At 50.7% G+C, this 17426-nt stretch overlaps 1 protein-coding gene across 1 annotated transcript; it reads left to right on the top strand.

Annotated features, from left to right (window-relative positions):
• Positions 1-345: 345 nt before the first annotated feature.
• On the top strand, positions 346-6359 carry LOC137383612 (spidroin-1-like). Its single transcript, XM_068056766.1, has 3 exons — positions 346-2044; positions 2434-3597; positions 6277-6359. The coding sequence occupies exons 1-3, from the start codon at positions 346-348 to the stop codon at positions 6357-6359; spliced, it is 2946 nt and encodes a 981-aa protein (XP_067912867.1).
• Positions 6360-17426: the final 11067 nt, after the last annotated feature.

Raw genomic sequence — 17426 nt, 5'->3', positions numbered from 1 at the left:
GCAGGAGCCATTAACACAATCAGCAGTTCTGTGATCAGCAGCTGTTTTATGATATGTAACTGGGCTGAGGCTGCACTTATCTGCATGACAATTTGTGCACTGCTAGGAACATTCCAGAATGAGAAGCATCCATCTCATTGGTGCCTGTGGATGTCAATCCACGATAAATGACAGCATTCCTTGTTTGTCTTTGGTTCCATATGGTTTTCTCCCCTCTTCTCTGGTGCTGAGGTGTGCTGGGGTACGGTTCTATCTTCCATTCCTGAGGTGTGATGGAGTACAATTCCACCCATCCAGTGTTCAGGCATGATAGGGAGGGTATGGTTCTCCTGCTGGTGCTGAAGTATGGAGTTGCAGGGGGCAGGGCTGGGCAGTGCAGGGTTTGGAGAGTGTGGGCTGGATGCTGCAGAGTTTGGAGAGTGTGGGCTGGATGGTACAGGGCTTGGCAGTGCAGGGTTTGGAGAGTATGGGCTGGATGGTACAGGGCTTGGCAGTGCAGGGTTTGGAGAGTATGGGCAGGATGGTGCAGGGTTTGGAGAGTGTGGGCTGGATGGTACAGGGCTTGGCAGTGCAGGGTTTGGAGAGTATGGGCAGGATGGTGCAGGGTTTGGAGAGTGTGGGCTGGATGGCACAGGGCTGGGCAGTGCAGGGTTTGGAGAGTATGGGCTGGATAGAACAGGGCTGGGTGGTGCAGGGTTTGGAGAGTGTGGGCTGGGTGGTGCAGGGTTTGGAGAGTGTGGGCTGGGTGGTGCAGGGTTTGGAGAGTGTGGGCTGTGCGGTGTAGGGTTTGGAGAGTGTGGGCTGGGTGGTGCAGGGTTTGGAGAGTGTGGGCTGGGCGATGCAGGGTTGGGAGAGTATGGGCTGGGCGTTGCAGGGTTTGGAGAGTGTGGGCTCGGCGGTGCAGTGTTTGGAGAGTGTGGGCTGGGCGGTGTAGGGTTTGTAGAGTGTGGACTGGGCGTTGCAGGGTTTGGAGGGTGTGGGCTGGATGGTACAGGGCTTGGCAGTGCAAGGTTTGGAGAGTGTGGGCTGGGAGTTGCCGAGTTTGGAGAGTGTGGGCTGGATGGTGCAGGGTTTGGAGAGTGTGGGCTGGGCGGTGCAGGGTTTGGAGAGTGTGAGCTGGGCGTTGCAGGGTTTGGAGAGTGTGGGCTGGGCGTTGCAGGGTTTGGAGAGTGTGGGCTGGGCAGTGCAGGATTTGGCGAGTGTGGGCTGGGAGTTGCCGAGTTTGGAGAGTGTGGGCTGGATGGTGCAGGGTTTGGAGAGTGTGGGCTGGGCGGTGCAGGGTTTGGAGAGTGTGAGCTGGGCGTTGCAGGGTTTGGAGAGTGTGGGCTGGGCGTTGCAGGGTTTGGAGAGTGTGGGCTGGGCAGTGCAGGATTTGGCGAGTGTGGGCTGGGCGTTGCAGGGTTTGGAGAGTGTGGGCTGTGCGGTGCAGGGTTTGGAGAGTGTGAGCTGGGCGTTGCAGGGTTTGGAGAGTGTGGGCTGGGCGTTGCAGGGTTTGGAGAGTGTAGGCTGGGCAGTGCAGGATTTGGCGAGTGTGGGCTGGGCGTTGCAGGGTTTGGAGAGGGTGGACTGGGAAGTCCAGGGTTTGGAGAATGTGGGCTGGGCGGTGCAGGGTTTGGAGAGTGTGGGCTGGGCAGTGCAGGGTTTGGAGAGTGTGTGCTGGGTGGTGCAGGGTTTGGAGAGTATGGACTGTGCAGTGCAGGGTTTGGAGAGTGTGGGCTGGGTGTTGCAGGGTTTGGAGAGTGTGGGCTGGGCAGTGCAGGATTTGGAGAATGTGGGCTGCGTGGTGCAGGGTTTGGAGAGTATAGGATGGGCGGTGCAGGGTTTGGAGAGTGTGGGCTGGTTGGTAAAGGGCTGGGCAGTGCAGGATTTGGAGAATGTGGGCTGGGCGGTGCAGGGTTTGGAGAGTGTGGGCTGGGCAGTGCAGGGTTTGGAGGGTATGGGCTGAGTGGTGCAGGGTTTGTAGAGTGTGGGCTGGGTGGTGCAGGGTTTGGAGAGTGTGGGCTGGGCGATGCAGGGTTTGGAGAGTATGGGCTGGGCGGTGACGGTTTGTAGATTGTGGGCTGCGTGGTGCAGGGTTTGGAGAGTATAGGATGGGCGGTGCAGGGTTTGGAGAGTGTGGGCTGGTTGGTAAAGGGCTGGGCAGTGCAGGATTTGGAGAATGTGGGCTGGGCGGTGCAGGGTTTGGAGAGTGTGGGCTGGGCAGTGCAGGGTTTGGAGAGTGTGGGCTGGATGGTGCAGGGCTGGGCAGTGCAGGGTTTGGAGAGTGTGGGCTGGGCAGTGCAAGGTTTGGAGAGTGTGGACTGGATTGTGCAGGGCTGGGCAGTGCAGGGTTTGGAGAGTGTGGGCTGGGCAGTGCAGGGTTTGGAGAGTGTGGGCTGGATGGTACAGGGCTGGGCAGTGCAGGGTTTGGATAGTGTGGGCTGGATGGTGCAGGGTTTGGAGAGTGTGGGCTGGGTGGTGCAGGGTTTGGAGAGTGTGGGCTGGGTGGTGCAGGGTTTGGAGAGTGTGGGCTGTGCGGTGTAGGGTTTGGAGAGTGTGGGCTGGGCGATGCAGGGTTGGGAGAGTATGGGCTGGGCGTTGCAGGGTTTGGAGAGTGTGGGCTCGGCGGTGCAGTGTTTGGAGAGTGTGGGCTGGGCGGTGTAGGGTTTGTAGAGTGTGGACTGGGCGTTGCAGGGTTTGGAGGGTGTGGGCTGGATGGTACAGGGCTTGGCAGTGCAAGGTTTGGAGAGTGTGGGCTGGGAGTTGCCGAGTTTGGAGAGTGTGGGCTGGATGGTGCAGGGTTTGGAGAGTGTGGGCTGGGCGGTGCAGGGTTTGGAGAGTGTGAGCTGGGCGTTGCAGGGTTTGGAGAGTGTGGGCTGGGCGTTGCAGGGTTTGGAGAGTGTGGGCTGGGCAGTGCAGGATTTGGCGAGTGTGGGCTGGGAGTTGCCGAGTTTGGAGAGTGTGGGCTGGATGGTGCAGGGTTTGGAGAGTGTGGGCTGGGCGGTGCAGGGTTTGGAGAGTGTGAGCTGGGCGTTGCAGGGTTTGGAGAGTGTGGGCTGGGCGTTGCAGGGTTTGGAGAGTGTGGGCTGGGCAGTGCAGGATTTGGCGAGTGTGGGCTGGGCGTTGCAGGGTTTGGAGAGTGTGGGCTGTGCGGTGCAGGGTTTGGAGAGTGTGAGCTGGGCGTTGCAGGGTTTGGAGAGTGTGGGCTGGGCGTTGCAGGGTTTGGAGAGTGTAGGCTGGGCAGTGCAGGATTTGGCGAGTGTGGGCTGGGCGTTGCAGGGTTTGGAGAGGGTGGACTGGGAAGTCCAGGGTTTGGAGAGTGTGGGCTGGGCGGTGCAGGGTTTGGAGAGTGTGGGCTGGTTGGTAAAGGGCTGGGCAGTGCAGGATTTGGAGAATGTGGGCTGGGCGGTGCAGGGTTTGGAGAGTGTGGGCTGGGCAGTGCAGGGTTTGGAGAGTGTGGGCTGGATGGTGCAGGGCTGGGCAGTGCAGGGTTTGGAGAGTGTGGGCTGGGCAGTGCAAGGTTTGGAGAGTGTGGACTGGATTGTGCAGGGCTGGGCAGTGCAGGGTTTGGAGAGTGTGGGCTGGGCAGTGCAGGGTTTGGAGAGTGTGGGCTGGATGGTACAGGGCTGGGCAGTGCAGGGTTTGGATAGTGTGGGCTGGATGGTGCAGGGCTGGGCAGTGCAGGATTTGGAGAGTATGGGATAGGCGGTGCAGGGTTTGGAGAGTGTGGGCTGGATGGTACAGGGCTTGGCAGTGCAGGGTTTGGAGAGTATACGCTGGGCAGTGCAGGATTTGGAGAGTATGGGCAGGATGGTGCAGGGTTTGGAGGGTATGGGCTGGGTGGTGCAGGGTTTGTAGAGTGTGGGCTGGATGGTGCAGGGTGTGGAGAGTGTGGGCTGGGCGATGCAGGGTTTGGAGAGTATGGGCTGGGCGGTGTAGGGTTTGTAGATTGTAGGCTGCGTGGTGCAGGGTTTGGAGAGTATAGGATGGGCGGTGCAGGATTTGGAGAGTGTGGGCTGGTTGGTAAAGGGCTGGGCAGTGCAGGATTTGGAGAATGTGGGCTGGGCGGTGCAGGGTTTGGAGAGTGTGGGCTGGGCAGTGCAGGGTTTGGAGCGTGTGGGCTGGATGGTGCAGGGCTGGGCAGTGCAGGGTTTGGAGAGTGTGGGCTGGGCAGTGCAAGGTTTTTAGAGTGTGGACTGGATTGTGCAGGGCTGGGCAGTGCAGGGTTTGGAGAGTGTGGGCTGGGCAGTGCAGGGTTTGGAGAGTGTGGGCTGGATGGTGCAGGGCTGGGCAGTGCAGGATTTGGAAATTATGGGATAGGCGGTGCAGGGTTTGGAGAGTGTGGGCTGGGCAGTGCAGGGTTTGGATAGTGTGGGCTGGATGGTGCAGGGCTGGGCAGTGCAGGATTTGGAAATTATGGGATAGGCGGTGCAGGGTTTGGAGAGTGTGGGCTGGGCGGTACAGGGATTGGAGAGTGTGGCTGGATGGTGCAGGGCTGGGCAGTGCAGGGTTTGCAGAGTGTGGGCTGGGCGGTGCAGGGTTTGGAGAGGGTGGACTGGGCGGTACAGGGATTGGAGAGTGTGGGCTGGATGGTACAGGGCTGGACGGTGCAGGGTTTGAAGAGTATGTGCTGGGCGGTGCAGGGTTTGGAGAGTGTGGGCTGGGCAGTGCAGGGTTTGGAGAGTATGGGCTGGGCGGTGCTGGATTTGGAGAGTGTGGGCTGGGCGGTGCAGGGATTGGAGAGTGTGGACTGGATGGTGCAGGGCTGGGCAGTGCAGAGTGTGGGCTGGGCGGTGCAGGCATTGGAGAGTGTGGGCTGGATGGTACAGGGCTGGGCGGTGCAGGGTTTGAAGAGTATGTGCTAAGCGGTGCAGGGTTTGGAGAGTGTGGGCCGGGCAGTGCAGGGTTTGGAGAGTGTGGGCTGGGCGGTGCAGGGTTTGGAGAGTGTGGGCTGGGCGGTGCAGAGTTTGGAGAGTATGGGATGGGCGGTGCAGGGTTTGGAGAGTGTGGGCTGGGCGGTGCAGGGTTTGGAGAGTGTGGGCTGGGCGTTGCAGGGTTTGGAGAGTGTGGGCTGGGCAGTACAGGGTTTGGAGAGTGTGGGCTGGGCACTGCAGGGTTTGGAGAGTGTGGGCTGGGCGGTGCAGGGTTTGGAGAGTGTGGGCTGGGCGGTACAGGGTTTGGAGAGTGTGGGCTGGGCAGTGCAAGGTTTGGAGAGAGTGGCCTGGGCGCTACAGGGTTTGGAGAGTGTGGGCTGGGCAGTGCAGGGTTTGGAGAGTGTGGGCTGGGCAGTGCAGGGTTTGGAGAGTATGGGATGGGCAGTGCAGGTTTTGGAGAGTGTGGGCTGGGTGGTGCAGGGTTTGGAGAGTGTGGGCTGGGTGGTGCAGGGTTTGGGGAGTGTGGGCTGGGTGGTGCAGGGTTTGGAGAAGTTGGGCTGGGCGGTGCAGGGTTTGGAGAGTATGGGATGGGCAGTGCAGGTTTTGGAGAGTGTGGGCTGGGTGGTGCAGGGTTTGGAGAGTGTGGGCTGGGTGGTGCAGGGTTTGGAGAGTGTGGGCTGGGTGGTGCAGGGTTTGGGGAGTGTGGGCTGGGCGGTGCAGGGTTTGGAGAAGTTGGGCTGGGCGGTGCAGTGTTTGGAAAGTGTGGGTTGGACGGTGCAGGATTTGGAAGGGGCAGATGGGCGATCTTCTCTGAGAACTGAACTGAACTGAATATCTCATCTTTCTTTTAGCTGGGGACACTTAGATGAAAATGGTTTGATTCAATCTTCACCCAATTGCTATCAAGAGTGTCTCTGAAATGTAAAACACAGTTAATTTTGTCTGAATTAATGACCTCATTCTGTGAGGCATGGAAGATTGGTGCAGAAAATGAAAATGATTTTTGATAAGCAAGGGGGGTGACAAGTTATTGGGCGGGAATGTGGAGCTGAGATTACAATCAGATCAGCCATGATCTTGTTGAATGGCGGAGCAGGCTCGAAGGGGCGAGTGGTTTACTCCTGTTCCTAATTTGTATGTGTTTTTATTAGACTGGTGCAGTATGGCCTGTTCTCATGAGATTGGAATTATGGAATATTGATAAGACAATGTGGAGGGAGCTGTTTGCTGTGTTTTTACCTGCCCTGGGAGTGGTTGATAGAATAATATGGAGATAGTTTTTTCTCTCTATCTAACTCATACTGCAATTGAGTTGAGAGTGTTTACTGGGATAGTGTAGAAGGACCTAAAATAAAATACTTTACCACATGAAGATTCCTGTAATGTTAGGTATCTTGAATGATATTTTGTTTTGTATGAACAGATATCTTGCTGAAGTTAAAAACTGCAAAGGATGAGAACCAAATTCTCTTGACCTATGACATCACTAGAAAAGTGCACAAGTAGCTAGGATTTTGCTTGCAGTAATCCAGGAGTCATCATGCTAGTGTAGTATAAAGCCCTCACTGTGATGCTGACAGAAGACTCTCAGCCCTTATGCAACAGGGTGACATTTTCACTTCCAACACCAGCCAACCTAAGATCGTCCTGGTTGAGATTATCAATTAACATTGAGTTTTACCCCCACTCTCTGACAAGAAATTGAATTGAGCTCATTTCATTTAAGTCGCTTACATTTGGTTGAGGCAGCAAACTTTCAACCATTATATTGGGCTGGATTTCAACTACGACCCGAGAGGTGAAGCTGCACTGTGCCAATCTTCTGCACCACTGAGTAGTGCTCAAACACATTTACACTGAAAATCCTTTCATCATTTTTTATTTCTTCGTTCTAAGAGCCCACACCTTCATTGAGGATCTCTGAGGAAACCAACCAGCAAAATCTTCACTGTTGATGAATGGGAATATTTATAGATAGATTAATGTAAGTGGGAGCAGACCACTTGACAGAACTAGTTGACACAGGTTTAAGATTAATGAGTCATTAACAGATAAGAGATTAGAAGGAACTTTTTGTTTTAAAACACTGTACCAGATCTGTGGAACAGACCCCGAGAGCAGCTGTAGGAGTATCAATTATCTCGTATTAAAGGTGGTATGTAGATAAGTAGTTGAGAATAGTATTGGCATATTCCCTTGAGATTAGAAGGTTGATGGAGTGATCTGATCAAAGTGCTTAAAATGGTAAAGGGATTCGATAAGGTAGATACAAAGAAACTGTTCAGAACAAAGGAACATAGCAAAATTAAGAGTTAGGCCACTCAGGAGCAAAATCAGGAAGCAGATTTTCACACAAAGTAGTTAAGTCTAGAACTCTGTCCCCTAAAAGTCTGTGAATGCTAGGAGTCAATTGAAAGGTTTAGGGTAAAATCAATAGATTTTTGTTGAGTAAGATTATGAAGGGATTTGGAGCAAGTGGAGTTGAGGTACAAATCAACCAATGTCCAACTGATTGGTGGAACAGTCTTGAGGAACTGAATAACGTATTCCTATGGTTATGATTACTTCTATGGAGGTTAAGTGGACTGCGATAGATCAAAATGGTGAAATACTGCTCACTTAAGTGTGAGTTAAGACAGTAGGGAGATGTCATTCATGAGCACAATTCTGTCCCCACCGACACAAAGAAAGAAAGACTTGCATTTATATAGCACCTTTCATGACCACCGAACATCTCAAAGCACTTTACAGCCAATGACGTACTTTTGAAGTTTAGTCACTTGGAATGTAACAAGTGCAACAGCCAATTTGCACACAGTAAGGTTCCACAAACAGTAATGTGATAATGAACAGATAATCTGTTTTTGTGATGGTGATTGAGGGATAATTATTGGCCAGGAACACCAGGGATAATCCCCTGATCGCCTTCAAAATAATGTCATGGGATCTTGTACATCAACCTGAGATGGTAGACAGAGCTTCAGTAAACATCCCATTGGGAGAAAGTACCTCTACCAGTGCAGCACTCCCTCAGTACTGCACTGGTGTGTTAGCCTTGACTTTTGTGTTCATGTCCTGAAGTGGGACTTAAACCCACAACTTTCTGACTCAGAGACAAGAGTGCTACCAACTGAGCCATAGCTTACATTCTGATTAGGAGTGAGAAACCTGCTTCAGAGTTGCTGTGACAAAACTACCACTGGAAACAACATCAACTAACTCAAATAAAAACAGAAAGGGCTAGAAATACTCAGCAGGTCTGGCAGCATCCATGGAGAGAGAAGCAGAGTTAACATTTTAGGTCTGTGACCTTTCATCAACTAATACAAGGCAGACTGACAATGAAACCTGGGCTTTTCTGATCTGTACATCTACATCCTGCACTGGGCAGATCTCAATTCATTCTCAATCTCATTATAACCATAGCTCATTAGCACGAATGGAGTAATGGGGGAATCCCTGAGCCTGTTCATCTGAGGGAAATGCTGTCCATCAAGCTTGTCAAACTCTTCAGTTAATCAATTTGCAGCAAGGACATGCACCAGTAGAATCAAAATCCTATTTACTCTTGGTCTGCAGATCAGTCTATTTTTATTGTGCCTGTCTTATTTGTCTTTTATCTCACTGACAGCTTCCTACAACCAACCAATGCAGGAGAAATGAACAGTGTGCTTTGAAATTGTTTTACACATGGGCAACACATGGATTGCTTTGGTTTGATATTTTTGCACACTGTCCACTTTTACTGAGCTCAGCGTGAGCTTCCCCTGTGTTTTTTAAACCACTCACGTTCCTCCTTCTGCTCTACCACCAATTCCCAGCGACAGGCTGCAAGATGACAAATGACCACATCACTTAATGTGAGAGCAGAATTGTTGCCACTGTGCCAACTAAACATGTTGGCAATGGGGAGGGGAGGGACCATAGATTCATGAGAATTTTAAAAATCTTTTGTTCTCCACTGCTCTCCAGAAAAGGCCAATTCTCGCTGGGACACAATTCCACCAGTGTAAGCTGCTCTCCAGAACCTTGCCTAGGTGTCCATTTTTTATGTATCATGGTGCTGTTACAGTTCAAGCTTTCTCCCAACTCTCATCTTTTGTTCATGGTTAAGTAGCAGTTTCCACAAGCAGACAAAATCTCTTGTGAACCAAACCTGCATCTTGACAAGTGCTGTGCCTGAGGCAACGTGTTCAACAGTAACAATTACTTCCTAATTATGGTACACAGTCCACCAGATATCTGGGGCTGGATTTTTAAAGCCCGCTGGTTGCAGCAGCAGGTGCAAGCACGATTTAAAGATCATGATCTCGGAGGTCAGGACTGTCCCGCTGCTTCCGGAATGTGACGCCATTTTTAAAGGGATGTCAAGAGGGAGGGAATGGCAACCCCACAGGCTTCCGATTAATTGCCTGTTGAGCTCATTGAGGAGCTCATTAACAGGCTTGTCAGTAGCTGTTTTGAATTAAAGAAAAGGAACGGGGAGAACACCATATCCGGACAACGGCAGGGTTTGGGAGACATGAACAATGTGGAGGGTCATGATGGCTATGGGAAGGGCTGGTTAAAGTAATGCAGAGGCACAAAATAAAGCTCAGCTGCTCCAAAAGCGCCACAAAGTGGCCATTGCTGGATCTGGAATACTTGCTTTCCTCGGTGTTGAGTGGTAGGAATCTGGAAAGAAACGTGAGCATGCTGCCATTGCTGGGGCACCTGGGGTTGGCAGGGGAAGGCCTGGTGAATGCACAAAGCCCAGTTGAGGGAGTTCAGATGGGAACAAGCATTGGACTGAGCAGCCAGGATGAGCTGTGGCTGATGCAACCTCCTGGACAGCAGGAGGCCAGAACAGCACAGCAAGAGGGGCTGCAAGGGAAGACTCTGCTACCCAAGACATTGGATGCACAGCCCAAGAGTCAGCTACCTGCAAATGACAGAACGCCAGTGCCATAGGAGACTGCGCATATCCAGGAAGATGGCCACCGACCTTTGTGTTCTGATCCACAATGACCTGAGGCCTCGAGTCCCCCATGGCAGTCCCTTACCTGCAGCTGTCAAGGTCACTGTCGCTATGTATTTCTATGCAACCGGGTCGTTCCAGAGATCAGTTGTGGATCTAGGTGGCATCTCGCAGTTGGCACCTCTTCACGCCATCAGGCATGACATGGTTGTCATATTCAGGAAGGCAAGGGACTACATCCACTTTGATACAGATGGGTCTGCACAGGCACAGAGGGAATTAGGTTTTACCTCCAACGCTAGATTCCCCCAGGTGCAGGACTTCATCAATTGAGCCCTTGTGGCTGTCAAGGCACCCAGTGACCGGCCAGTGAGATCCATCAACAGGAAGGGCTTCCACTCCATCAACGTCCAACAAGAGCTTCCTCCATGTGTGCACCTGCTTTCCTGGTGGCTGCCATGACTCCTGCAACCTCCCCAGTCCAGGCTGCCTTGGATCTTCACTCCATCAACCCATGTACGGGGATGGATCCAAGGGGACAATGGAAATCCCTTGAAGAGATGGCTACTGACCCCTTTGTCAGAGCCCCAGATAGAGGCACAGAGGGGATACAACCAATGTCACCTGTTCAGCAGGCCAACCACTAAGCAGGCCATCGAGCTTCTGAAGACGCAATTCCGGTGCCTGGGCCGGTTGGGTGGTGTCCTCCAATACCCTCCTGCAATTGTCTTTGGCATTGTGGTAGTCTGCTGTCCTCTCTATAACATGGCCATCCAGAGAGGTGTGGACCTTGAGGACAGTGAGACCCAGAAGAGACAACTCATTGGAGGAGTAGCAGGAAGTAAGAGAGGAGGAGGAAGAGGGGGCAACACTGATCTAACACTGGCTCTAAGTGGACAAGAAACCCATCCCCATACAAATTAAGGATTTACCCATTTGAAAATCTGAATCTAAATCAGTTTCCCACTGATGCAGGTTTCTGATCCAAAACCAGACCTGATTCCTGTTTCCCACCTCCATAATGAAAATCCAGTTCCTGATATTTGTTTGTCTACAAAGTCTTAAATAATAAAACATTAGACCAAAGCATTCAGGTTAAAACTAACAGTCAGATTTACTTACAGGTTGAGTAAAAAAGGAGAGCAGAAAGATATGGCAAGTTACTGTAAGTATTTATATAAAAATTGAATAGAACTTCCGTAGAGGTTTGCCAATCTCTTTCCATAACCTTTGAGTATGATTAGCAGAAGCAAACATTTCTCTGGGGTGTCTGCCAATTGTCAATGCCAAAGTTACAGCAGGAAATCAGAAGAAACCCTGCAGAAATTCCAGGCCCATGTCTTTTGAACTGGTAATGCTGTAATATTGAACCCCACTCCCCCCACCATCCCCCACCCACCCCAATCCATTGAAATCAATGGGTCACATTGCAGTGGGATTTGTAATGGTTACATTTGCTGTTCTTAGTTCTTGCAAAAAATAACAGCATTTCCTATTACAAGAACTCCTGTTATTCTTATTATCTCCAGAGATGGCACTGTAACCTCTCTCAGTCTGTCACAACAAAGGCATACCATCTCCTCCAGCTAAAATTCAACAATACTATTAAAAGAGTGGTATGATTCATCCACATGGGGCTAATTACCCTCTTTGGAACATGCTTATATAGTTTCATAAATAACAAATTCTTGGATGAAACAGTTTTTCATAGACCTTCAAGTTGCAAATTTGTATGTGGATGAGGCAAAATTAAGATTTTTAGTGGAAAGATTACAGAAGAAACCCACATCTCTTAGACAATTTTTGGTTCTCCAAAAACAGTGCTCTTTCTCACACCCAAAGATTAATGTATTGGCTGTTACCCTTCAGAGAATCTTCACTTAAAGCATACCTTAGTCATCTTTTTCTCATGCAGAAACAAAGGAGATAGAAGTATAAACAGAAAAGACTGACACAGGTGTGCCAAGCAACATAATGAGTTTAGGTCTTGGTGTCAACTCCAGCATCAGAAATAGATCAATTTTCTTTCTTTGGGCCTCCTTATCTCGAGAGACAATGGATACGCGCCTGGAGGTGGTCAGTGGTTTGTGAAGCAGCGCCTGGAGTGGCTATAAAGGCCAATTCTGGAGTGACAGGCTCTTCCACAGGTGCTGCAGAGAAATTTGTTTGTTGGGGCTGTTGCACAGTTGGCTCTCCCCTTGCGCCTCTGTCTTTTTTCCTGCCAACTACTAAGTCTCTTCGACTCGCCACAATTTAGCCCTGTCTTTATGGCTGCCCGCCAGCTCTGGCGAATGCTGGCAACTGACTCCCACGACTTGTGATCAATGTCACACGATTTCATGTCGCGTTTGCAGACGTCTTTATAACGGAGACATGGACGGCCGGTGGGTCTGATACCAGTGGTGAGCTCGCTGTACAATGTGTCTTTGGGGATCCTGCCATCTTCCATGCGGCTCACATGGCCAAGCCATCTCAAGCGCCGCTGACTCAGTAGTGTGTATAAGCTGGGGGTGTTGGCCGCTTCAAGGACTTCTGTGTTGGAGATATAGTCCTGCCACCTGATGCCAAGTATTCTCCGAAGGCAGCGAAGATGGAATTAATTGAGACGTCACTCTTGGCTGGCATACGTTGTCCAGGCCTCGCTGCCGTAGAGCAAGGTACTGAGGACACAGGCCTGATACACTCGGACTTTTGTGTTCCGTGTCAGTGCGCCATTTTCCCACACTCTCTTGGCCAGTCTGGACATAGCAGTGGAAGCCTTACCCATGCGCTTGTTGATTTCTGCATCTAGAGACAGGTTACTGGTGATAGTTGAGCCTAGGTAGGTGAACTCTTGAACCACTTCCAGAGCGTGGTCGCCAATATTGATGGATGGAGCATTTCTGACATCCTGCCCCATGATGTTCGTTTTCTTGAGGCTGATGGTTAGGCCAAATTCATTGCAGGCAGACGCAAACCTGTCGATGAGACTCTGCAGGCATTCTTCAGTGTGAGATGTTAAAGCAGCATCGTCAGCAAAGAGGAGTTCTCTGATGAGGACTTTCCGTACTTTGGACTTCGCTCTTAGACGGGCAAGGTTGAACAACCTGCCCCCTGATCTTGTGTGGAGGAAAATTCCTTCTTCAGAGGATTTGAACGCATGTGAAAGCAGCAGGGAGAAGAAAATCCCAAAAAGTGTGGGTGCGAGAACACAGCCCTGTTTCACACCACTCAGGATAGGAAAGGGCTCTGATGAGGAGCCACCATGTTGAATTGTGCCTTTCATATTGTCATGGAATGAGGTGATGATACTTAGTAGCTTTGGTGGACATCCGATCTTTTCTAGTAGTCTGAAGAGACCACGTCTGCTGACGAGGTCAAAGGCTTTGGTGAGATCAATGAAAGCAATGTAGAGGGGCATCTGTTGTTCACGGCATTTCTCCTGTATCTGACGAAGGGAGAACAGCATGTCAATAGTCGATCTCTCTGCACGAAAGCCACACTGTGCCTCAGGGTAGACGCGCTCGGCCAGCTTCTGGAGCCTGTTCAGAGCGACTCGAGCAAAGACTTTCCCCACTATGCTGAGCAGGGAGATTCCACGGTAGTTGTTGCAGTCACCGCGGTCACCTTTGTTTTTATAGAGGGTGATGATGTTGGCATCGCGCATGTCCTGGGGTACTGCTCCCTCGTCCCAGCACAGGCATAGCAGTTCATGTAGTGCTGAGAGTATAGCAGGCTTGGCACTCTTGATTATTTCAGGGGTAATGCTGTCCTTCCCAGGGGCTTTTCCGCTGGCTAGGGAATCAATGGCATCACTGAGTTCCGATTTCGTTGGCTGTATGTCCAGCTCATCCATGACTGGTAGAGGCTGGGCTGCATTGAGGGCAGTCTCAGTGACAGCATTCTCCCTGGAGTACAGTTCTAGGTAGTGCTCAACCCAGCGGTCCATCTGTTTGCGTTGGTCAGTGATTATGTCCCCCGATTTAGATTTGAGGGGGGTGATCTTCTTGATGGTTGGCCCAAGAGCTCTCTTCATGCCATCATACATTCCTCTGATGTTTCCGGTGTCTGAGGCCAGCTGAATATGACTGCATAGGTGTTGCCAGTAGTCGTTTGCGCAACGCCTAGCTGTTCTTTGTGCAGTACTTCTGGCTGCTTTAAGTGCTGCGGATGTTAAATCGCTGGGGGCTTTCTTGTAGTTCAAAAGTGCAATGCGCTTTGAAGGCAGCAGTTACGGGTTATAAGTCCAGATAAATTGGCGTAGAAACTGGGCGCCACGGGTTGCCTTTGTCGGTGGGAGAGGTCATTGCACCTCACTGAACAGCTACCGCCCGCCTCAAACCGGGCAGCCCCCGGTCAATAAGGTTCTGTCCCGCCACAGTCTGCCTGCTTCAATGGGTGCTTGGAGCTCAGGGTCATTGCCCGAAAGGTGGACTGATACACCGCACCAAACAACATGAAAAAAGGAAAGAAGGTACCAGCCCTTCGCTTTGCAAGCTGGAACGTCAGAACTATGTGTCCTGGCCTGTCGGAAGACCTGACACAAATCAACGATTCTCGGAAGACCGCCATCATTAACAACGAGCTCAGTAGACTCAATGTGGACATTGCAGCACTTCAGGAGACTCGCCTCCCCGCGAGTGGCTCTCTAGCAGAGCAAGACTACACCTTCTTCTGGCAGGGCAGGGATCCTGAAGAACCAAGACAGCATGGAGTGGGCTTCGCCATCAGAAACTCCTTGCTCAGCATGATAGAGCCTCCCTCAAATGGCTCGGAACGCATACTGTCCATCCGACTGCTCACCACCTCTGGTCCAGTAATAGATCAATTATGAAGGTATTAAAGACCATGGTCATAATGCTTCCCATTGGTGGGGTGGGGAAAAGGCATGACCAGAAGATCCAAAGTTGCTTCCTGGCCTATGTTGAGCTAGCTGACTTCAGCTTGGAAAGCAAGCAGGACACTGCAATTGGCCTCAGTCTGGGGTAGGGAAGGAGGAAGAAACCACCCAGGGTCCCACCTCCCCCATCAACCACAGTTGGAAAATGTATTTGATGGGCATCTGCTAAGAATCATCTCTGATACCAACAGAATCCTCTCCACACTCACCTATAGGATTGGCTACCAGAGCAAGGTGCTGAATGGCTGGTGACAACGTAGAACTTGAACTCCAGAAATATTCAGGACCTTTGGGAGAGAAGGGGAAATATACTCATCATGCAAAACTAAGGGATTGAGGTGTTGGAGAAATGACATCCACCTTTTCATATAGTAATCTACCTCTCTTGGAAACTTACTAATAATTAATCCCTGAGAACCATTGAGGAGCCTCCAAAAACTATCTGATAACTTGATTAGCATTTTTATGAAGGACAATCTTTGGCAAAAAGTTCTTTTATCGGATGCTGAATAGTTCTTTCAGAATTTCAGTAGAAAAACAAAAAGCACATAAAATCATAACACATTTATTTCATAATAATATTTTTAAATATGCCATTGCCTGTGGGTGGATTTTGGCAGACAGTGTCACTCAGTGCAATGCACTTTCAGAATCTGCACAATCTCAAAAAATGTCACAATTTAATCAGCACATTGTATTCAATGTTCAGTTTTAAATATTACTTAATAGGAGTAAAAGGGAAGAAGTTTGGAGCATTGATATTCTGTGCAATGGGAATGAATGGGGAGGGGTTTGTTCCACTGGGATTCTGTAGAATGGGAGTGAATGGGAATGAGTTTGGTCCCTTGAAAGTAATTAGAATGGAAGAGAATGGGTTTGGTCTACTGAAGTTATGGTCCTTTGAAACTCTATACTCTGGGAGTTAATAGGAAGGGGCCTGGTAGTTTGCAATTCAATTCTTGCTAGCAGTTGAGCATGTTTTGTGAAACAATTGTATCATCTCGAGTCTCTATACAATTCTCTAAGGTGTAGGAACCTGATGAATATTTCAGATAATGTAAATCAATCAATAAATAAAACATTAGCATAATTAGCATTTTTAGCAATCAAGTGTTTATTCAGAAGATAATGAAATGCTTCATTCCCCAGAGGATAGGGTGACACAGTCAGTTGGCATGCTCTGTTTCCCCTTTAGGGCCTGGGTTCAAATCCAGTTTTGATGGATTGAAAAAGAAAAAAAAGACGCATTTATATACCCTTCAGGACCTCAAGGTATCCCAAAAACACTTTACAGCCAATTAAGTACTTTTGAAGTGTAGTCACTGTTGTAATGTAGGAAATAGAGCAAGCTCCAGCTGTGGATAAGAAATTCTGTTAGTGTTGATGCGTGGGCGGCCCTTCTGCTTGGAGTGATGTAGCTTCTTTGGTTTGAGTCTAACTTTGCTGCACACCAGGGAGTAGTTGGTGTCGCAGTCCTCACTGTGGAAGCTGCGTGTGATTTGGACACTGTTTATACAGGCTCGCCTTGTGACAATGAGGTGCAGCTGGTGCCAACAATGTGATCTTAGGTTTCTCCATGAAACCTGGTGACAGGGTTTAGTATGAAAGAATGAGTTGGTGATGCAGAGGTTGTGATAGGTACACAACTCCAGCTGTCTCTGTCCATTCTCATTCATCCTTCGAATGCCATGGTGCCAAAGGCAGGAGGGCCATGAGTCATGGTCGGCCCAACTCTGGTGTTAAAGTCCCCCAGCAGGAACAAATGTTTGGTATTAAGAACGTTGCTAATGATATTATGGGGTTCCTCGTAGAACTGGTTTTTAACTTCAGGTGGGGAGCATAGATGCTGAGTAGGTGTACTGGGCCAGAGGCAGTGAGCAGTCAGATGGACAGTATGCATTCCGAGCTATTTGAAGGTGGCTCGATCATGCTGAGCAAAGAGTTTCTGATGGCGAAGCCCACTCCATGCTGTCTTGGTTCTTCAGGATCCCTACCCTGCCAGTAGAAGGTGTAGTCTTGCTCTCTTAGAGATCCGTTCACAGGGAGGCGTGTCCAGTGAGATGCAATGACCTCTCCCACCAACAAAGGCAATCCGTGGTGCCCAATCTCTACGTCAATTGAGCTGGACTTATAACCCATAACTGCTGCCTGCTGTGTTGTTTTGGTCGCTGTGAGGCGACTATGCAGTGACCTCTCCATGGCACATGCCTGGGCGGAATGTATGGAGGTTGTGAGTTGCCTAAGCATCAAAACCCCCCTCTCGGCCTTCCTAGTGGGGTCCAAAGGAGTGCAGAGCACGACGTTTGGTACGGGTATGGCTGCAGGAACTGCCGGAAGCATGCCAAAGGTGACACATGACCGCCTTAGGGGTTCCCCTCCGGATTTTCTGTTAGGGTTTACTCCCTTAGCCTTGGTCTCTCCCGAGACACCCACAAGGCAGTGGGGTTGTTAGCTCCTATCCCTGAGTAGGGGCCCTAACAAGTAAACTGTGCGATTTCATGGAGGGAGAGAGAAGGGGGGAGGGGGTGCGAGGAGGGAGGGGGAGCAGGGGGGTGCGAGAGAGGAGGGAGGAAGGGGGCGCAAGGGGAGAGGAGGTGGTGGGAAGTGCGTGCGAGTGGGGCTGTGGGGGGGAAGGGGGTGCGGAGGGGTGCGAGGGAGGAGGGAGTGAGGGAGGGGGGTGCGAGGGGGAAGGGGGTGCGGAGGAAGGGGGTGCGGGGGGGAAGGTGGTGCGGGGGGG

This window comes from Heterodontus francisci, chromosome 24, assembly GCF_036365525.1.
Source record: "Heterodontus francisci isolate sHetFra1 chromosome 24, sHetFra1.hap1, whole genome shotgun sequence".
Classification (NCBI taxonomy): Eukaryota; Metazoa; Chordata; class Chondrichthyes; order Heterodontiformes; family Heterodontidae; genus Heterodontus; species Heterodontus francisci.
Note: the sequence above shows the minus strand (reverse complement) of the source record. Positions and strands in the feature narration are given on the sequence as shown.